This window comes from Phalacrocorax aristotelis, chromosome 2 (assembly GCF_949628215.1).
Source record: "Phalacrocorax aristotelis chromosome 2, bGulAri2.1, whole genome shotgun sequence".
In the NCBI taxonomy this organism is placed as follows: domain Eukaryota; kingdom Metazoa; phylum Chordata; class Aves; order Suliformes; family Phalacrocoracidae; genus Phalacrocorax; species Phalacrocorax aristotelis.
In genome coordinates this window covers 144,576,423-144,599,035 of record NC_134277.1, presented here as the reverse complement: position 1 = coordinate 144,599,035, position 22,613 = coordinate 144,576,423, and the positions used below count along the sequence as shown (strand labels likewise).

The window sequence follows — 22,613 nt, the reverse complement described above, 5'->3', positions numbered from 1 at the left end:
ATGCTACAATAGGACAAGGCTCACAGACATCCCGACCACGTTAAGTAACTATTTTCACAAGTGCTTTGCTTGAGAGCACAAAAGCAGAAGAGCTAGTCTCGATTTCTTATTTGCTTTCAGGATTCAACTGAGGAAAAGTTGTGTGCTTGTGTAAGTGTGACTAACATTGCGCTCTGGGATAACCTTACAGCATTGCAACTATGGATGGCCTTTCTTGACAAATTCAAAGGCATTTCACTATTACTTACATCTTTCATGTGGTTTGGAGCAACAGGGCTCCTGTTTTATTTAAGAATACATTTCTTTCTCTGGGCCATTTTCCATAGATGGGAAGCATCATGCCTTTTGAGGAGCAGTATGCCTCAGTACACTTCTTTTTGGAGGAAAGGATGATGTTTCTTCTTATTTTTGACTCCTCCTTTACTGGACAGGTAACGCAGATGCCTCATCCAGTTTAGCTTGGCATCTCAAGGCTGAGCTGGAACAAAATGTCCTAAAAAACAGTATGCCAAAAATTGTTACTGTAACTACACAAGGTGAAAGAAGTCAGCTTCATTCATTGTACTACACTATGACTGAACCAAAAGAAGTCATCCAGGACCAACTACATCAAGTAGTTCAGTTCAAATCAAATAGGATTTGATCTTCCAGGCATTGGGTGATGCTGCCTCCTCTGCTTTGACTGCTTTCTTCACACTGACTGAAGAAATTGACAGTTGCTTTGAATGTTACATTACTACAAAAAGTCAGCTTCAGTGGCCATCACTGGCACATAACTAATGTAAATGAGCTATGATTGGAGAATCCTATAAGGCCTTTCAGGCTACAGCCAGAATTTAAACACGTCTTGCCTAAGAAGTACACCCAGTGGCATTTTTCTCTGCATTTTTCTTCCCTCTCAGACTGTTACGAATTTGCAGATAAGCAAAAGTTCTCTGCATGGGTGCATGCACACTTGCAAATTATTGATACGGAGGTAAGTATCTTCTTATCAACAGTCTAATCAATTTGGCATAAAATATATTAAGAAAAAGACTAGCAGACTTGGGTAGAATTGATCACAACTACAGAAAGAAACTGGCTGGCATCCCACATACCTTACTTCAGAGAAACCCCAGTTCAGCAAAGCACTTAAGATGTGTTTAACTTTAATCAAGGGAAGTTAAACACATGCTTAAACTTAAACACGTGCTAAAAGCTTTGCTGGATTAGGTCCCAGCAAGTCCTAGGGCTGATTGTGTAAGGAAGCTAACCAAGGTAACAAAACTCATCAGATTAAATGTAGCATCTTCCTCTGGGGAAGGGGAAAGACTAGAGTTTCTTTCCTTCTGATAGTATATATATAATTTTGTGTAGCAGCCATGTACAGACATGATCATGTTATGAATCACTGAGATAAAAAATACTGGGCTGTGAGTCAGTAAACACATAAATGTTAAATACCAAAATAAAGAGGCAATCTTCTGTATTTCAGAAAAAACTTGTCAGTTACCAAAAAGAGGCATACACTGTGTGGTTGGGAGTAATTAGTCTCCATCTCCACAAATTACATTGTATGAGCCAATGCCAACATAAGCTTTCCATATTTTGAAATATTTTCTTCTCTCTAAGTGAAACCACCCACTTTCTGAGTAATTCAGGTTTTTTTAATCCCCTACAGATATATAAGAGACAGAAATAACCCTGTCCCTAGTGGAATATTAGCTCATGGAAAGAAAATTTTAAATGTAATCTACATGAACTGATTATTTGATATAACCAGTAGCACCTATCCTTGCCCAAACTTCACCTGTTTTTATGGATAAGCAGAGTCACTGCATTTTTCCAAATCATCAATCTCACCTTCACTAAAAGGAAAAATGCACCTCAGATAAATAAAACAGGTCATTCCCTAAGAGTGGAAAGCATAAGCTTTTGGAAAAAGAAAATTAACAAGTGTGCTGTGTGTCATTTCTAAGGGAAATGGCTATGGATACCTCTGGCTCATAGAGAGCTTGCTCTCTGTGTAAGACTCTAGGCATACTTTTTTGGTTAGCTGGCTCTGTGTAGCTCACTGCTCAACACCTCCCTCACACCCCTCAAACCAATCTTTGGAGACACCTCCCTTCCGGCTTTGATGAGGTACTGAGGCTTAGATGGCCTGAGCAGAAATCTGTATGGGCCTGATTCATAACGCACTTAGGTTTCCACTACAAGAGTTACTGTGTGCAATGCAGTTACGCAATGCTCCAACATAAAAGTGAAAAAGGTGATAAATGGTTGGCTTTTTATTTGTTTGATTTTCGTTTTAATATCCACAGTTCTCCCATTCTGGGAGTATAATTTAAGTTAAGGGTTTCTTAACCCTCAAATTCTTGAGGAAAAATATAATAGTGGTTATTTATAAAATGTGATAAAGTCAGAAAAATTAGCAGTTTCCTATTGCAGAAAATTTATAAACATCTAATTTGCATTTGGAATTGCACAGTAAAAGCATGATTCATATGCACATTATTTCTGAAGAAAAAACACCCATGATTTGTTTTAAAAGTGGTATTCTTATAGGTGAAATCAGATTCAGACCTTGTTAGCTGTTAATCGGAAAGTAAAGGAACTCAATTGGCCCAGCACAATTAAGTCTAAACTGGATAACAAAAATGAGGTTCATTGTGTAAGCAAGAACCTTATGAAGTTCAACAAGGAAAAGTGTAAGGTCATGCACCTGGGAAAACGTATTCTGGGAGTGCCACACAGACTGGGATGGACTTGGCTGGAGAACAGCTCTGTGGAAAGGGACCTGGGGGTCCTGGTGGACAGAAAGGTCAACATGAGTGAACAGTGTGCTGCTGCGGCCAAGAAGGCCAACAGGATGCTGGGTGGCATCAAAAAGGCCATCGCCAGCAGAGAGAAAGAAGTCATTATCCCACTCTACTCGGCGCTTGTCAGGCCACACCTGGAGTACTGTGTACAGTTCTGGTCCCCGCTAAAAAAAGAGGATGTGGTCAGGCTGGAAGGGGTCCAGAGGAGGGCTACCAAGATGATCACAGGACTGGGAAGCCTGCCATATGAGGGCAGGCTTGAGAAAAGGAGGCTTAGAGGGGATCTCATTACCATGTACCAGTACTTAGGGGGTAGTTGCAAAGAAGATGGAGACTCCCTTTGTACATGGAGTCACATGGAGAGGACGAGGGGGAATGGACACATGTTGCTCTTGGGGAGATTCTGATTGGACACGAGGAAAATTTTTCACAGTGAGGACAGTCAGCCATTGGAATAATCTCCCCAGGGAAGTGGTTGACTCAGCCACGTTGGACACCTTTAAGAGTCATCTGGACAGGGTGCTAGGCCATCTTGTTTAGGCTCTGCTCTTCCCAGAAAGATTGGACTAGATGATCCCTGAGGTCCCTTCCAACCTGTGATTCTGTGATTTTGTGTGATTCTGTATATTTGTCTTTCTGAGACAATACTTCTGTAGAAGTGGGATGGAGATAATCATTTACGTGATCAAAAACCCAAGAAAGCAAAGAATTCTGTACATCTTCATATTTTTTTTTCATAGTGTCTTGATCGAGAACAAGCAATTCAGTGGATTAAGAAAGAAAGGCTTCCAGCATTTCTAGAAAGCGACTGTTACTTTGAATACAGGTACTGCAATCTTTTACGCTGTGTCTCAGTTTTAAATTTGTACATTTTTCTCTTCTGCCTAATTAATCTTGACAGTACTCTTAATATGTTTTCTGTCACCTCTTGATCTGTTTAATTTTAGCATTTTAGTGACCTGGATAAAGTAAAATCAGTGAATTTTTTCACTCAGCATTCTGTAATTTTCCTTGACCATGAATTATATGCTATATTATACCATTACAGAGAAAGAGGGGTTTGCTGATTTTTGAGTTTCTATTCCACTGACATATCACGGTAGCAATGAATCTCTCTCCAAACAATATAGAAGCCATATAAGTGAAATATATGAATCCATGAAATCTATTTGGAAAAAAACAGCCAGTCCCTTTTATTTCAGTTATTAGTTTTGTATCTTTGGACCTACAGTCAGACTTCCTTTTGCAAGGTTCTCTGGGGGATGGTGTGGCATAGTTGGATGACTTACAGTTATGCACTTGCTATATTTTTCCAGATGTCCTTTCAGCAGATGTTCAGGAGGTTTAGTGTGCTTTTTGGAAGGATCTGCCTCTACATCCCTTAAGCTTGTGTCTAGATGCTGATAATTGTAGTGTGTTTTAGGAGTCCTACAAGGAAAGGCAGCCTGGCATTAGGGTTCACAAAACTCGTGTTTGGTGATTGTAATGACAGACTAGTTACTATCTAGAAACTAGTAACTACTAGTAGTAACTAGTAACAGTAGTTACTGGGGTAGAGGCTTCTGCTTGAGAAATTTAAAAATATTTTTAGCTTTCAATATCCCAAATACTGCACTTAAATTCAAGGGGAAAACTGTGCAAAGAATAAACAAACTGTGAAAGAATGCTCCATTTTGTTTGCTGATGACACCAAGCTGAGTGGGGAAGTAGACACTCCAGAAGAGAGAGCTGCTCTGCAGGAAGATCTGGATAGGCTGGAGGATTGGGTAAGCAAGAACCTTATGAAGTTCAACAAGGAAAAGTGTAAGGTCATGCACCTGGGAAAACGTATTCTGGGAGTGCCACACAGACTGGGATGGACTTGGCTGGAGAACAGCTCTGTGGAAAGGGACCTGGGGGTCCTGGTGGACAGAAAGGTCAACATGAGTGAACAGTGTGCTGCTGCGGCCAAGAAGGCCAACAGGATGCTGGGTGGCATCAAAAAGGCCATCGCCAGCAGAGAGAAAGAAGTCATTATCCCACTCTACTCGGCGCTTGTCAGGCCACACCTGGAGTACTGTGTACAGTTCTGGTCCCCGCTAAAAAAAGAGGATGTGGTCAGGCTGGAAGGGGTCCAGAGGAGGGCTACCAAGATGGTCACAGGACTGGGAAGCCTGCCATATGAGGGCAGGCTTGAGAAAAGGAGGCTTAGAGGGGATCTCATTACCATGTACCAGTACTTAGGGGGTAGTTGCAAAGAAGATGGAGACTCCCTTTGTACATGGAGTCACATGGAGAGGACGAGGGGGAATGGACACATGTTGCTCTTGGGGAGATTCTGATTGGACATGAGGAAAATTTTTCACAGTGAGGACAGTCAGCCATTGGAATAATCTCCCCAGGGAAGTGGTTGACTCAGCCACGTTGGACACCTTTAAGAGTCGTCTGGACAGGGTGCTAGGCCATCTTGTTTAGGCTCTGCTCTTCCCAGAAAGATTGGACTAGATGATCCCTGAGGTCCCTTCCAACCTGTGATTCTGTGATTTTGTGTGATTCTGTTATTTTGCCTTTAATAGCAGCCTGCTTTACACATATCTGGGCCTCATGAAACACTAGAAGCTTGATCTTCTGCTATAGCAAAGTATTTCCTTGATCAGGCAGAGTTACCCAAGAGGGTTACATAAAACTAACTTGAAACATGTGCCTAATTTCCATTGACATCAGTATTTTAAGGTGCTTTCCTGAATCAGGATCAAGATAGGCTGAGATGCTAAAGGGGAAACTTGCATTTAAGATGAAGATTCCCCAACCCTAGAATAAAATCCTATTTGTCCTCAGGTAGTGATGACAAATGAAACTGGCAGTGTGTGGACAGTGTCTGGTAGTGATGCAGGGCTCCTGCAATCTGAGAGAATAATTCCATTTTAGCAATCAAAATTGTCTAGGGCTTTTTGGCAGGTCTTGGGACTGCATAGATACATGCAAGATCATCCTGACAGAAATCAATGTTACTGATAAAGCTTGATAATGCAAAGCAGGCCACCAACTGTAAAGCTGGTGGGCTATGGAATGTCAGTACTGGCATTTATATATGTGGCAGCAGGTGAGGGGTGAAATAATAAAGCAGATAATGAAGTTCTCTGTAGCAATTTATTTTTAGAGTGCTCGCGGCTTTTATTGCCTATTCTAGGGAAAATATCAACTGTTTCTCTGACTAAAAGCTAAAATGAACTATTTTCTTGTCTTAATGTTTAATTTCAGGCTTGCTAAGTTGATATCACAAGTAGAATGGAGCAAGACTGGTATTAATTTCATTATAGATAGTGACTACTACCCCTGGATAAGGAAGCAAGACCTAAATTCTCCCCCTTCTGAGGAGGACGACACTTTGTTGACTATGAGGAAGTTCTATGTATCGCTTGGCCAGGTAAAATAAACATGTTTAGTGAGTGTAACATCAAGCTAGATTGAATGCATTGGGTTAAATTATTGTAACAGAGGTCACAACCTAATTGGACAATGGATTCTCCAAGTATCCCTTATTTTCAAAGCTCTTTGAACTATAGGAGGAGGTTGATGGGTTGTAATACAGCTTAAACAGAAGCTGGGTTACAAGTGTGCCCAGCTACTGTCATACAGCTCTCTTCACTGGGAACTATTGTTACAGAAACCTACACAAACAGACTGTGTTAAATGACTACAGACAGTAAGTCCTCTGCTCTCAGAAACAGTACAATAAATAGAGGAATTGGAATTACTCTATGACATTTCTTTTCCTAGGCTACGGTTTCTCAGACAAAGGACTGGTTTACACTAGCAAAACAAAGTGAACCCTTGAAAACTACAGACTCATTTATGCATCCTGTAGCTTCTAGTCAAATTCAAGATATTCAGTGTTTGCCTGGGCAGCATGAAAGAGATGATTCATTAAGCGAAAAAGATAGCCTTCTGGGTAAGTAACAGGGGCTCAGCCATAGTATTTATAACACAAGTCTGATGAGGTGGAAAAAAAAGGCATTCCAAGGAATTGCTGCTAACTCTGTGTATTACTTTCTGAGTATCACATGGTATCTTAGGCCTCAGTCAGGGATTTGTTTCTTTTCATAGCTACAACATTAAATGAAAATTTGAGCTAGTAGCCAAGTAACTTTGTGATGATAGAAGCCTCTTTTCTTACATATTTCTGTCTCATAGATGTCTGTAAGTTTCAGATGAGGTTTTTTTTTTAATCTGACATGTTTTGAAAGACTTTCTTGCCTGGATTCTTTGGGTATTTGATAATGTACGATTTGTGTTGCAGCCATCTTTTTAGGGTATTTATGTTGGGCACGTAAAGGCCTTTTGGCTGCCAATTTTTATGAATCTTATAGAACGTAATTGTTTGTGACACTCCCGTCTATCTGTCAAATTTAACTGAAATTGTTCAGGTTCAAAAGTACTGGGAGAGAACATACAGATGTACATATGGGCAAACCTGATTGCATAGCCTTGCTTCTGCTCTGTGGGCAGTAGCAAGATGAACAAAGAAGTTTCAGCTCATATGTTAGGAGCTGCCTCTCCTGCATTCTCAGAGGAAAAAGCAGGCATTCCACTCTGAGACTTGTACTGCTGGGACCTTGGAGCCCAATGACTGAATGGAAAATTGGAAGACATGAGAAGTCCAGAATTCTGTCTTCTTTCCCAAACCCATGAGGATCACCCGAGGAGATAAATTGCTGATGCATGGATTATTAATGAAGTTATTCAAGTTGCACTTGTTTGCAGCTCATGACTCTACCACTAATTTTTGCAGTGCTTTGAGCTGAGCGTTCAGAAGTGCACCATTCTTGCAGAACATCATAATGTAGTGTAGCTCTGCATTGCAGTGGGCTGGCCATAGGCCTATGGAAAGCCTCTCTGTCTCTTTTGCTGCAGTTATCCTGCAGTCATAAGCATTTTGCCTCAATGAATATTTTACATCTTCTCACTGAAAACTTTATTTTATAACATACACCTTCATTTTACATGTGCTTATTACTCTTCTTTACTCTTATTTCATGGGAAATCCAGCATTCTTTCAGTCAGAAAACTTTCTTTAGGCACAGTATTCACTTGGTGTAGTGGTCAGGTACTGGAAGCAATAAAGGGTATCAGCTAAGTTTCTCAGAGCCAGCCTGCAATTAGAAAGAGTTCAGTAGCTGAAGGTATTTACTTGGAAAATCCAGTTTGAATTCCTTGCTCACTTCTTCAGTTGGATCAGGGTCATCAATTAATATCTTGAGCAAAACCCTGAACCACTTGGCTTTTGATTACTCAAGAGCTGTGTATCTCTCTCCCTAATTCCCTCAGGTCCTGTGAAATCATTCTGCATGTTACAATTCACAGAACTGTGCTAAGAAGCTATAATTTTTCTTTTTCAAGTGAAAACATTTGAAATAGTTTAGAAATAGGAAAATATATTTTAAATCACACTGATTTTTATATTAATGTCAACATATCGTGCCATATGTACTTACACACAAACTTATGTAAATAAAAAAGCAGGGAATCTCTATGCCATGTTCCTAACCCAAGTGCCTGTCTGTGACAGTGGCCAGCACTGGTTAGATGTGGCTTATTTTTGGAGGAAGATCGAAGGAAAGACTAGGTGCTCTTGCCATTTATTGACTAGACCACCACAGGGGGTTACACAGGCTGATAACATTACAAAGGTGAATTCAGTGGATCTGAGAGATTGAGCCCTTTTCTATCATTGTCCGATGTAGTGCATGTGCTTAGAGGTTGTAGCAGTCTCCTCACTGACAATGTTTTTGCCTTAGTGATACAACAGAGTATGAAAGCCTCCATCTTAGCTTTAGGGAAATACAGAAGATTCAGTTTATTCTACAGTTTAAACACTGGACTTATATGAAGATATCGTAGAGCCAAAGCTGAATTATGACTTTGGTTTTTTTTACTTTCACTTAGACTCTGCTGCTGTTCACAAAATCTGTAGTTATTCTACTCAGTTTTACAGAGCTGACTTGTACAGCATTAACCCAGTTAAGCAATATGTACAGTCAAGGTCATCTTTGCTGAAAGTCTGGCAGAATCAGAAAAGATATTTGAGCAAGTTAAAGCAGTAAGTAAGTTTCTTTCTCGGCGGACCAGGATGGCAGGGCATGCTTAATAGCATGGGGACGATGAGGAGTCGCGTATAAGGGATTAAATAGAGAAGTGTAGACAAAAAACCCAGAGCTGGTCACTGTTCTGAATTTGTTAGTTATGAAACATGTCTAAATGGAAATGAGCCATTTGTGGGTGGCGGACTGGACTGCAGGATTGTTAAATGTTTCCAGAGCCCGTGACATAATCATTTGTTCTGTTGTGCTTCTGTGTATGTCAATGTTTTACTCAACTTACAGAGGCCTGTTCGATGTTTTAATCTTTTGCAGTAATCAGCATAAGTAGACAAAGAATTATCACTTCCTAGGTTCCTCAAACATCAAAAAAACCCCCAGTCCTACTACATACTGTGTCTTTGATCAAACTATGACCGAATGCTGAGGAAGAAACCAGGCCTTGCAGCACTACAAGGTGGTTTAACAAGTGGTGAGGAGCTGGGATGCTCAGCTGAGTAAACAAGACAACTGGCTCCGGAGGGGGTTGTTCCTGAACTCTGCTGCTCTGCTGGAATTCAACAGGGAATGAGTTTCTGAGTCATGGGGCCGAGTTTCTAGCCAAACAGAAACAGCAGAAGCACCTCTGCTATTCCCTGCTCTGCAGTGTGACATGGTCTGATTTTCCTGCAGCAGCACAATATAAATACGTTGCATTTTTAAACTTGGAAATGTTGATATGCAGGAGAACAGTCCTGAGTCAAAAGGTGTTCAATGGTTTTTTTTTTCTGTTTTAATGCAGAAGCAGGCTCTCTGTCTAAGGAATGCCACCATCGGAGTTTCCTTTCCCCTTCAAGGACAGCATCAGCAAAAGCCAACATTATTAGGGAGGGATCCAGAGAGGCTGAGGAGGGTTCTTCTGTGGCCATTGCTGAACCTCCTTCTCACACTCAGTTAAGAGTTTATCTAGACCCAAAATGGGATAGTGAAGCAAAAGAAGAAAATGGACAGGAAAGTGCAATTTTTCAGATACCGGAAGAATTCATACCAGCTTGCACTCCATTTGTAATGAAGAAACCTATTTCAGAAATGACCCACCAGCCAGCTGCTGACATTGAGAGGGACGTGGATTTCCACAAACAGCCTGAAATGTTTATACACGAATTAGCAAATAATGAATTTGCCCGTGGTACTGAAGAGTCACTTTTTTCCCAAAGTTCTCCATTTACTGTTTTGGAGTCCAAGGGAAATGTAAGAGAACAAGATACTGAAGAATTAAGCTTAAGATCGAGTTCTGAAAGTGATGGGGCAGACAGTAGGGCTGCCTGGTGTATTAGTCACAGGACTTATGACACTGGCAACAGACACGAGTTTGAAAGATTCAAGAAGTTCATTAAAGGAACACTTGGGGAGAGGTACTGGTGGCTCTGGATGGATATTGAAAGACTAAAGGCTCTTAAGGACACTACAAGGCAGCAAAGGTACTTCCCATTATTTAACAGTTTTTCCCTTTGTTTTAATATTGTAACCCAGCTAGATCAATGCAGGTTTTTGAGATTTCAGAATAAATTGTAATTTTTTAATAGAACTGACACATTTAAAGTAATTATGAGTGTCCTGACAAGGTAAGTCAGGAATGACTTTGCTGAAGCTGATAAAACCCTCTTTGCAGAGTCATATTTGCAAAGCTTACATGAAGTCAGAATCACTGTAGTATTAAGGCTTTGTTAGAAAAAAAATTTGGAAAACAGATGGCAAGAGAAAGAAAAAAAATACAATAAAAGCATTTAAATTAACAAGTAGAGCATTCAGTATGACTAACTGCTTTAGTGAAAGGCTCTGCTGGATTCAGATTGTCTATTCTAAGGCACTGCACATTTTATCTTATATACAACCTGTCTCTAATTTGCAGAAAAATTGTTTTGGCTTCTGCCACTTGCAATTAAAAACAGGTTGCATGACAGCAGTTTAACCAGTAGGATGAACTGTACTTAGTTCTTTATAGCATCTGATACATGCTTATGTGACTATTTTTGTTGACTCAAGGCTACTTAGTAAGATGAAAAAACTCTATCTGCTGAGCAGTGGAGACTATTTCCTCAGTTCGGAAGTGTTACTCAGACTTGATCTACTGCATGGTGATCAGTGGAATATAAGGCATTTAAGACGGATTCAGCCTGAAGTAGTGAAACCTCTACTTCTTTACTGGTATGAAAAAATGAACATGAACTAAGATTCTGTTCTTTAACAAATTCCCCTTTTCTTTGATAAAGCCCATTAGGTTTATTCCATCTCACTTATCCCATTGCAGTTATGGGAAGAAATGTCATTGTAAATACTAGCAGATGTTGCCTCTGAATTTTTAGTTGAGCCTAAACTACACTGCAATCTGCTGAGAAGCCAGGTAGATCTGCCTTACTGAGCCCTTGTTTTACTGCCAGAGCATCTGAGCTACTTTGTGTATAGCTGCCTTGGATGCCATTCAATTAAACTTTAGGCTGCAGGGTAGAGAAATCCCTCCAGGCATAGAAGGTTAATTCTATCCTAACCTATTCCCCATTCCCTTCTCAAGTTTCTGAGGATGCTCTGTGTATACATCTATGTGGAATCTGATCCCGAGACTTTAATGTTCAATGTCTGTCATACAAAATACCTTTTACATATTGACAGCTTAAGTGAGTATACAAATTCTAACCTGTTTCCAAAACATAAGCTAATGTTTTGAAGGTCTTCTCTTCTCTCCAAAGGGGATCGAAAAATTGCATGCATAAACAAATACCTGCAATTGTGAACTTTGCTGTGGATCCTCATGAGACTTGTGGTCTGTGTCCTGTGACCTACAGTCCTTTCCTATTGGGACATATCCTACTGCAGGCTCATGCAAAGGCAACTATGTAATAGTGCAGAATTTGCAGCCTAAGTTTATGTGTAGCTTGGTTTTAAATTTGGAAGAGTGCAATGTATTAACGCATCTTTAAGGCTAACTGATTTTTATTCTAGGTGCATATAGCACCATATCTTGATACAGTAAACACCATCATGGGGGGGAAAAAAAAGCCGAATAGCCCAATATTTCATGTTTTGGGAAAGTTCTACTTATTAGCTTTTTTTTCCCCTAGGGGTCCCAGATTTTGTGTGTCTCATTCAACAGCAATAGAAACTGCCAGTACAAAACTGAAGCTCTGGCACACATGTCAAGAGAGACCAAGGGTGGACATTGATCCTTTTCCACAAATGGTATCATTGCTACCATTGACACCTAAGTCTTGCATGCCCAGGATACCGCCTTCCCTTCCTCAGGTAGGTAGGATCACAACATTGAAAAACAAAGCCTTGTCCCATCAAAAATAATGATAAAACTCTTTGAATTCAATGAGACAAGAATATGGTACTTGGTTGTTAGGAAGTCAAGTTTAGCAAACTGGTCTGTTGCAGATGGTTATGTACAAAAATGCAACAAAATTTTACTGTACTTTATACAACAGATTGCTATAAATTGAGTCAAATTATCTTCTCAGTTACATCCTGGCTATTTCATAAGTCTTTTGGATAGATATTTTAGCTTGGAATTCTCAGAACTGCAAAATGAAGGATCTAGCAGCACAGATTTTGCCTTCAACCAGCCTTCTCTTAATCCAGAGTAATTCTTACAGCTTCACTGCAGTTACCCTGAATCCACCCCTCATTTTTGTAAAAAGGACAGAGTTCTGCTCATTTTCTATCACCACAGTCCTTCAATCAGCTACATGTGATTTTTGCTTTCTATAGAGGACCATGAACCATAAAACACAGACCTTTTCAGAGTTTGCAGCTTGCAGGTGGCCAGTTCAGTTTTGACTCTCTTATTCTTTGAAAGTCTGGATTTGGGAGGTAACTGCCATGAAAGCTGCAGGTTTTCAGCAACACAGTGTCAAGCCTCAGAACAGAAGGTACTTGGAGAATGTGAATTGAGACTGTGGTCCCCATATCAAGGACTGGATGGTCTATGCCACAGATCTGTTCACACACATCTTTGTTACTTTGAGCTTGATAGTTTTAGACTAAAATGATATTTTTAGAAAAGCTAATTCATGGAGACAATGGAGGAAAAACAGTGGGACAGATTTCCTGTTCTAAAGAAGCTGGATTCAGGAGCCAGATTCCTGCTGATCATAGCAGGGATAGGAGCCAGAAGCAGCTGCCTTTTACAGAGACCAGTTCTGGATTCACAAGGTGTGCTAATGACCCAGGACTAGCTGTAGGTCAGGGAGACAGGATCCTAACTCTGCAGGTTTTCTAGCCCCTGTTGAGTTCATCACTTGAAGAAAACTATGACCTGACACTCATGAACCTCACAGAATCAGCTGATGGACCTTTTTTTTATTTATTTATTGAGAAATCTGGACTTTTGAATCTTCCAGCTCCAAGAGCTTAGAGGCAGCAGCAGCTTTGGGTGAATTTCTGAGGGAACTCAATGCAACTGGCATCTCCAGAAAGTCACAGCATGATTTTGTTCAAAATAAGTCAGTGATGGTGTGGCAGAATGTTCCCATTCTCTCTTAGTCTGAGTGACTGAATCTGTCTTACAGCCTTGGTTTATAGTGAGGTACTTAAGGTAATCTTTTAGATTCACAAAACATGTTCATATGCTTTTCACCTGACATCCTCCGTAATTCTATGTAGAGCGCATGTAACATGTTTCTACCTGTTAAAAATGTAATTTTTAAGTTATAGTGGTTATTAAGGTGTGCTGAAAAATCTTGGAAGATATTCAGAAAAGCTTTTTGCAATTTGCAGTATTACATATTGTGATTGACAAGGACAAATGGTCCTGAAAACTCTTCAACATTTTTGAGTAGTTAATGAGAACATGTTAAGAAAACACAAAGGTGGAAAAATAATCAAAATTGCCTTATTTTTCTTTTATGTCTTTTAGAAAAGTAGAACAAGCTCACCAACAACTTTATTAAAACTAGCTACACCAAATTTCTCTTTGAAGCGATCATTAAGATTATCACCTACCCTGTCATCAAGTCAGAGCCCCCAGAGGGATGACATTTCTAGCAATAGAAAGTGGTAAGTACAAAAGACCCTTGTACATCTTTCTGCACGCCAATATACCTTAAATATTTACGAAAGGCTTTTAGATCCTACTGTTTTCATTAATACTCTTTAATATAATAATCTGCTTATTGAAGGTACAAATTGCATGCATGGAGAATTCCTCCCTGCCTGCTTAATTTCTCATTTGTTTGTGCCACAACATAGAAGGGTTTATTTCTCCAAATACAAGTGTTTTATCCTTCCCCATACAATTGTTGATATTCTCTACATTCATTTATATTCTTTTAACCTGTGTCAAGCACTTGCCCTCAAAGATATGCTGTCAGGGATTTCCACAGGGCCACAAGAAAAGGTATTCCTCTACATTTTTTACATTTATTATAAATTTGAACTCCATGTACTTTTTCCTCTACTATTCACTATGTCATTCTACCTCTCTCATGCCCTTTCTTAGTTGTTTATTTTATAAGCAGTCCTAGTTTTTTCTTAAATAGGTATTGAAAATTTTGTTTGTTTGTGGATCCAGGCCAAAGTCAGCAAGCAGAGACATGATTCATTGCTTAGCTTTGGATGGCACTGCAGACTCCAAATACCAGGGTCACAGAAAGTACACCTACGCTGAGCTTCTCCCAGTAAGTAGTGCTTGAAAACTTTAGTTGTCTTGAATCATGGGTTCAAACACTTTATTCTGTAGTATTAAAGGGGAAGTAGTCAATGATGGGGAGAAATTGGTTTGATTATGTGAATTTCAATGCTGTATGCAGAGGTATAATTAGAACGTCAGCATTTTCTGTGTGGTATCTGTCACCTATTGGATAGGAAATCATGGCACACACAGAGGTTTATTTTCACTAGAAAGTGTTGATCTTCTCCATGGTGACCATATGTTCAGTAGGCTATTATGGAAAACTCACTGGATAAATATTTCAGTGGAATCGTTGCCTAGAAAAGTATACCAGGCTTACAGTGAAAACTGAATCTGCCCTAGAAAGTAATTAAAATAGTAGAATTCATAAGAGGAAAATGTTTCACTTGTACAATTCCTCTCCATTGCTTGTATACTTCATTCATTTCTTTGTTGAATTATTGCCTGCTAAGCAGGGCCTCAATCCAGCAAACCTCAGGAGGGACAGGCTGCGCAGAGGAGCCTTTTCTCAATAACTGTTAAAATGCCGACAAATCGAACATGTGAGCCGTCAAGATTTGGCAATTTAAAATACATCTGAAACTTTTCAGTTTTGTGGAATGGTCTTGAAACAGCCTGCTGCTTCACAGTGGTATTGATACCCGTGGCCTCACAACTAAAAAAAACAAACCAACAAAAAATTATGAAATCTGGGCCTGTACATATGCATGGAGTTTGCTGATCACTTGAGCACATAATTGCGTGGTTTTTTTTTTTTTACATAAAAATCATACTTTACTTGTTTATTACTGCAATCATTTTAATTCTTTGTTCATTTTGACAGAAGAAAATGCTAGTCTTTGCAATTAGGGGATATGTGCAGTTAGAAACTTATATTCAGGAAATGCTCACACCATGAACTACTATTTTTTATACACCTTCATCATGCAGAGGTTCCCTCTAGCTGAGGGACAAAAATACTATCAATTTACACTCACAGGCCTTGACTGGAGCCTACAGACAGGACCGCACGATTTGCCACCACAAACATGATTGAAAGGGGAATGCAGGGGTTCATAGTTCAACTTCATATGAGGGATTGGGATCTTTCTGCTCTGCTTCAGAAGTCTGGCTTCCTCCTGCCCTTCTCCATCCCTGTTACTGTTTGTAAAGAAGCTGGTTGTCTGCCACCACACTCATCTGCTCCCATTTCTGCTATCAGAGATGGCAAGTCAGCCAAAGTTTCTCCCTTGTGGTCATCAGAAGCTGATTTGCTAGTTTGTACCCTCCTCTGGCTTCTCCGTGAGCATAGTCAAAATGGATGTATCCTTCAAATGCTCCAGGAGCTAGCCACAGTAAAGGGCATGAATTTCCTCTTCCCTAAAATCCTCATGATTTTGATGCTGATGTCAGTGGTGTAACCCCAGGAGACCTATCTTTTGTTCCATGATAGTTAATTGTTTTGAGGCTTGGCCAAATAACCACCTGTTAACTTCTGTGCGTTCAAAAACAGTAGCCTTAGCTGAAACAACTTTTGACAGTGAAGTGATATGATTTAATGTCATTGGAACTCCCCAGATTCAGAGTCAAGAGTTAATGACAGAATTAAGGCCAGGTTTGTTTTCCTGTTTCAAGTATTGAAGAACCACCTAATGGATGCTATGGTCATTTTGCTACTCTGCATGCCTTCAGTCATCAGACTTATTCTATTGGCTGTGAATATTTAGTGGGAAAATGGTATGGAGAGCTACGATCAATTGCATATATAATAGAAAATGGAGTCTTCTTGGGATGAAGACACTAGTTGATCATACTGCACGGCCCTCCATTGCAATGTACTGACATTTACAAATAACAAAAGCCTGTTATTCCTTGCTGTATAACTATATTTTATTTGTCCAGGGGAAAAGCGCTGCTGGCAGTGTTGTCTTAGGGGGATCAAGAATGGAAAGCATGCTGCAGTCTCTTTATTTGGAGAACAGAGCAGGCTACTACTTCACACACTTCTGTGAGAAGTCAGGGAATAAGGTATGAGCATTTTCCTACCCTGTGATAATTTAGTCCACAATTGACTGAATGCCAAGTTACAGAGGGCAGCCAGACTGAAAAAAAAAAAAAAAAAAAAAAGGAGAAAGAAAGATTGATGACTGGATGAATTATTACTTGTGAGACTCCAATCCCTCAACAACAATAAACTGTTCATGTGTATATTCAAACTAATGACAGGTCTTAACCGAGCTGTCAGATCCTAACTGTCTCAAACCTATTGGAAATCTGATTGTACCGTCAGGGGTAAAAAAAGACTAATCATCTTTAAAAACTTGCCTTTAGCTTGGCAGAAAAAATGAGGTCTTAACCCACAAAAACATTTTTTAAAAAGATGGAAAATCTGCTATGCTATTACTCATGATAATCTGCCTCCTTCTTGCTTGTTGCGTTAGTGATGTCCAAAATCTCCAATGTTTTAAAAACGTTCTTCTGCTTCCACGAAGCTTCTTGGATTTCTTAGAAACATAACACTATTTCTTCTCTGCAGTCAGCAGATCCATCATTCATTGCTGGGTGTAAACTGAAGATTGGTTGGAACAAGTTATGAATCTGAGTCAGTGTTTAGTGGCTTTGCAGGAAGATTGAGTCTTTAGGGGAGATTTGAATGCAATGAAGATGGACATCTATTTCATCACTGGCACAACCCAGTATCCAGCAGCAGTAGCTAGAAAGGCCTTTGGCTACCAGAAGGCAAAAGCTAAGATTTCCAAAGCTGAATACCTTCAGCTAAAAGTGTTAAATGTGTATAGATAGAAATCTAAATAAAAGTAACTTTTTTTTTTTCACAAGAGATAGGCACCCACCTGCATGTCCTCTAGCCTTTGGAGGTGCCAGACTTCTTTGAAAATTATTTCTTTAAGGTTTTGTCTACAGCTGTGGAGCCTATTTCACTCATATGCCAAGTCAGGCAGGCTACAGTATGTGTGGCAATGTTCCCTGCCCTTATCTTTTTGGAACATTTTCTTTAACATCCAGTGATGGGGGTTTCAGGGTATTTATAAGATCCAAAGCCCATAAGCACATGATTAAAACAGAGAACTTGGTGAAGGATCTAGACTCCTTCTTCTGAAAGATCTTCTGATGTTTGTTTGAATTCATGAAATGAAGCCAAAACTCTGTGCCTCAGAAATGCATGTAATAAAAATGTAATTATAGTCACAGTAACGTATGTCAAGTACACAATATTTAATTTTTTTGGTTATTGCTGCAAAATGCTATTTCACCGTGGCACAGATTCTGCATGTCCATTATCAGCATTTCTCCTTTAGTGCTGGCTTTATGCCGCTGAAATGTGGTTACTCTTCAAATGTTAACTACAATGTTAACAATTTTAATGGCCAATTATGCATAAAGGATACAATAAAAGATACAGTATCACAGTAACGATGCCATTAAATATGTTGTCCGTCTGCCAGTATGCAACAGAAGATTAAATCCATCTTAAATTGAGCTTGATTTATGATGACCTCAAGGAACTAAATAATTACTTGCATTGGAAAGTCAACTTTTTATAAAGCTGTGATATTTGGGTAGCAACAACTTACAGTATTTTTCATCTCTAGTTGTGGAAGAACAGCGTGTACTTTTGGTTTGACCTACAGGCTTATCATCAGCTTTTCTACCAAGAAACCCTTCATCCTTTTAAAATATGCAAGCAAGCTCAAGTAAGTTGTAAATAATGTGTTTTCCCTTTACAAATGCATTTGTTCATTCCTTTCACAAATACATTTGTTTAGTGTAAAGACTGAAAAGAAGATAGAAAGTAGAAAAGTTTCCAAATCTTAACAACCCACACCAAAGTAAATCTGGTTTGTGGACAATAAAAGAAGCTCTTTGGATTGTTTCCATGGAATTTCTTGATTTAAATGTTAAACATGCATAGTTTGATTTCTAGGCTCTGCTCTGTTCCTAGTTTTATCTATTACACTCAGTTTACCTAATCTCCCCTTTGCTACTCTGTGTCGTGTTTGGAAACTGTCTGTTTAGTGTTAACATCAGAGGTAGCATTTTTTCTAAATCATCTAATTGTTCTGTACCTTTCCTTCCATCTCCCGTGTGGGTTAGAATTGCAGGTCTCACAGTCCAGACCTCAGATAATGACCTTACTCATGAAAATGGATCTTTCAGTTGTCAGTCCTGTTTTTCCTTTTCTGACTGTCAGAGCATCACGTTCTTTTCGCAGTTGTCATCCCCCCATTTGATCTTTAGACCCTCATTTACTGTCAAGCAGAACTGATATTTCCTATAAATGAGTATTCTTAATTGACCATGCACTTCAAGTCAGAGAATAAACCAAAAATGAACTGGTTCACCACATGGGTGCTGATAGCTGTCACCTACAGATTAGTCCAGTACTGCCAGAGAAGGAGGCTGCAGCAGTGTGATATCATTAGAAGGACTCTGAGCAACTTTTAAAATCACTTTGTAAAACTTTGGTCTGTTTTTCCTCCGTAAACCTCGTGTAGGAGTATATCCTATCTGCATATTTCAACATATGCTGTAATAGAGCAAAGCTACTTCACATGTCGTTGGAACAAATATCTGTAGAGAGCCGTGGAGACTGATCTCTTTGTATGGCTTGTGTTACTGAGCATCGGACTTCCTTGAATTTGTCTTCTTTTCATACTTGGAGGTTTTACTGGGGCAAATGACAGAATTTTGCGTATTTGTCCAGAATTCTCACCTGAATCGATGTTATTTGTACAGAAACTCCAAGCAAAGGCCAAGGCATGGATTTCTTCCTCTCTCTTTTCACACACTGGCTAATTTGAACTGCTACCCTATTTAGTTTTTTTCGCCCCCAGCTCTACTTCTAGGCAATTGACTGCACCCCTAAGACTGACTGTCACCTGTATCTGCCCGGGCCTGTGTGTGGCTAGGGACCCTGCTCACAACGGGCATGCAAATCAATCGAATGAAGACTGTGTCTACATTTTGCTATATGTTTTGTTGCAGGCCAAATCTGAGGTTACGGTCCATGATGGTTTTCAATTAGGCTTCATTTCATACCAGCTTACGCTCTTTCTGCAGTGGTTGCATGGCTGAAAATTAAGGCCCAGCTCTTTTTTCCTTTTCTTATCTTATTTCCAGTGCTGGCCTGGTGGTGACAGCAGAACATCATACAATCAGTGTTACCAGGCAATTGCAGAGAGCTACATACACATAGCCATTAAAGTAAATACATCAAAACGAAATATGTGAAACTGTTCCATTAGCATAACTAACAGCTGAAATGTAACATAACAAATCAACACATGTGCTGCAACATTTGGTATCATTCTCAAGCTTGCCTTTTAAGGCTGCACAAAAAGTATTCTTGTTTTCATTGGAACATGGTAGAGAGTCAAGCTGCATCCAATCTACGGGCTTTGCTTATGGAAAAGATGCCTTCCCAAATTCTGTGCTCACCTTTGGCACAATAAGATAGTATTCCAAATACTCCTAAGAGAATGTGGATCGGATTCACACAACACATCGTCATATTTATTTTACTATTTATTACAGAAAAAGACATCCAGAGTATTCTGTATGTGTTCTGCCTGCTTCCTGTTAGAACCAAGAGCAAACCTGCACTGCTGTGTATCTGCTACTCATAGTTTCATTTGTTAGGCATTTTTATCTCAGCTTTATGAGAGTAAGAAAATGGATTCCTAGGTGTACATTCATTCATCCAGGGAAAGAAACTACAGTGAGAATGAAATCTGATGGATAAGAAAAACTATGAGTAACGGTAATCATCCAGGAACATATATGGTTATTCTCTATAAATATATGCACAGGAGTGTAAAATAAATCGGGAAAGAAAAGCAATAAAGAAACACATATTGTAGTTTTCGATAAAAACAAAATAGTTATTTAGAGTTAGAAAATATAATACAGTTATGGGAAGTGTAATGTTTTAATACAAGAATCAATTTAGACAAAGGGAGTTATCATTACTGTGAACTTTTAGAGTCAGTCACAAGATTTATGTTAGTGGAAAGCGAGGACTGGGGGTTAAGGCAGTTTAGCCTTTCCATTTAAGACCAGCCAGTGCATTGTATTCTTCCATCATATGATTCTGTCAAGCAGCTGCACAAGCCCCTTGTTTAGATACGAGCAATATCCACACTTTTAGTCAGCAATACAAAGCACTTGTACTTAAATCTTTTTTGTGTTTCTTGCTTTACTCTAGTCATTCTGAGATGGTTACCAAAGCCTTCACCTCTGGGGATGAATTCACACTAAAACCCAAGGCCTGAACAATCCTGAATTTGGAAAGTCATAAATGAGACCAAAGTCTTAATATGAATTTCCTAAGCATTTTGTGACTTCAGATTTGTGCCATTATAAGTAATTTCAAGATGCAAACTCTGACCAAATTTCCAGATAGGGATTTGGGTTCAATCTACCACTTATTCTAACACATTTGTAGGGAAATGTATAGATGGCAGGCAGGAAAATTCTTTGTGTTTTATGAAAGGAACAAAACAGTGAATAAATAAAGTATGATGTGCACTTGATGTCACATGTTAAGTTTTTTTGGTATGAATTTTATAACCTTTAAGTTCATTTAATGTAATTTTTTCCTGTTGATACTTTAGGAGATTGGCCAATACAACAGTTTCACTATTCCACTGAGATTCAGAAAACCACAAGGCTTCCATGACATGGGAGTCAAAAAAGGCCATGAATATTCCTTTTTAAAGGATACAATGTATTTTCCCCCTATATCTTGCTAACTAACTTCATTGTCCAGTGGCTGTAAACCTTCATTATGGGAAGGAAGGGAACACTTTTCCTCTCTTTTGGCATGTCTAAAACTTCACAGTTGTTTTTTCTGCAGTCTTTGCATTCAAATAAGTGCAGACCTAGAGATGTTCCTGAACCCTCAGCAGTGGACATAGGGATGAAAGCTCTTTCTCATTTCTCCCCTGTCTGCAAGTATGTGCGTTCATGTTGTCAGTCTGTGATGCTATCTTTTTACTTGGTGGGTCAAATCCCCTAGCAATGGATTCTTACATGTATTTAAGCAAAAAGATGGCATCCTTTAGACACTGTAAATATGCATCCTTCAAAAGTGAAGAGGCCGTCCTGATTACAGCACTGAGGGTCTGGTCCTCTGAGTTTGGAGCTACCTTAACCACGTCTAAGTTTTGGCTTCACATGTATTACCAGGCCTATCTATTACTTCTGGAAAAAAAGTGTCTGTCTTTACTATGCCCCAGTTTTGCAGGTGAAATTATACAGGACTGGGCACAGTCCTGCAGGTAGAGCAGCCTGCGAAGGCAGTCCCTAATATGGCAATATATTACAACAGTGTTTATGTGAGCAGATTGTCAATAGTTTTTGGCCAAAGCTTCCTTAGTCTGGGTAATTTCTGACTCTGTAGGCTGATACTTTTTGTCAACTTTAAAGAAGAATAGCAAATATATTCAACCCATTTAATACAAAATCATGGGTGAAATAATAGTTCTGCCTAAGGAAGTTGTGGGGTGTTTGTTTTGATTTTATTCTTAAAACTATGGTAAAAAATGACCAGTCATTTAAAGAACGAGGTTAAATGTGTGTTAAAATATTGGGGACTTATTTTGGACCCTTTTCACCAATTTACAGATCTCGTGTGTGTGATTTTATGCGGCATAACAGGTGGAGCAATGTATCCCTAATGACAAATAAAATGGTTAACTCTGTTTAAAAAGTTTGTTTTTACAGATACCACATCTTTATGTCATTGGACTGGTCCCTTCTAATTTGGCTATTTTATATGTTGAATGTTTTGGATGATACTAGAACACGATGTAACTGAAACTTTACTAGTGTTAGGCTTCTTCAAAATAACTTCCAACTTTTGAAATCACTATGAATCTAATTAATGCTGCCTGTGTTAAATTTAAATTTATTTGGGGATTTGCTGAGAAGGGCATAATATAGGATAAGCATGATCTTGTTTTTCAGCCAGACCTCTTCCTGTGGATGTCCTCATTCTTTGACCATACCCTTACACCTGGGTTCTTTATTGTACTGATAACCTGGGCCACAATAGCCACAAAACATCTTTGT

General features: G+C 39.2%; 1 protein-coding gene across 1 annotated transcript in view; it reads left to right on the top strand.

Moving 5' to 3' along the window:
- Positions 1–22,613, top strand: part of RGS22 (regulator of G protein signaling 22) — a 70,684-nt gene that overhangs the window by 13,480 nt on the left and 34,591 nt on the right. The window contains exons 5-14 of the mRNA XM_075085500.1: positions 3,539–3,624; positions 6,039–6,204; positions 6,558–6,729; positions 9,657–10,335; positions 10,901–11,062; positions 11,974–12,154; positions 13,770–13,909; positions 14,424–14,529; positions 16,425–16,550; positions 18,134–18,235. Coding sequence (XP_074941601.1) covers positions 3,539–3,624; positions 6,039–6,204; positions 6,558–6,729; positions 9,657–10,335; positions 10,901–11,062; positions 11,974–12,154; positions 13,770–13,909; positions 14,424–14,529; positions 16,425–16,550; positions 18,134–18,235 — 1,920 coding nt within the window. The remainder of the gene's footprint in view (positions 1–3,538; positions 3,625–6,038; positions 6,205–6,557; positions 6,730–9,656; positions 10,336–10,900; positions 11,063–11,973; positions 12,155–13,769; positions 13,910–14,423; positions 14,530–16,424; positions 16,551–18,133; positions 18,236–22,613) is intronic.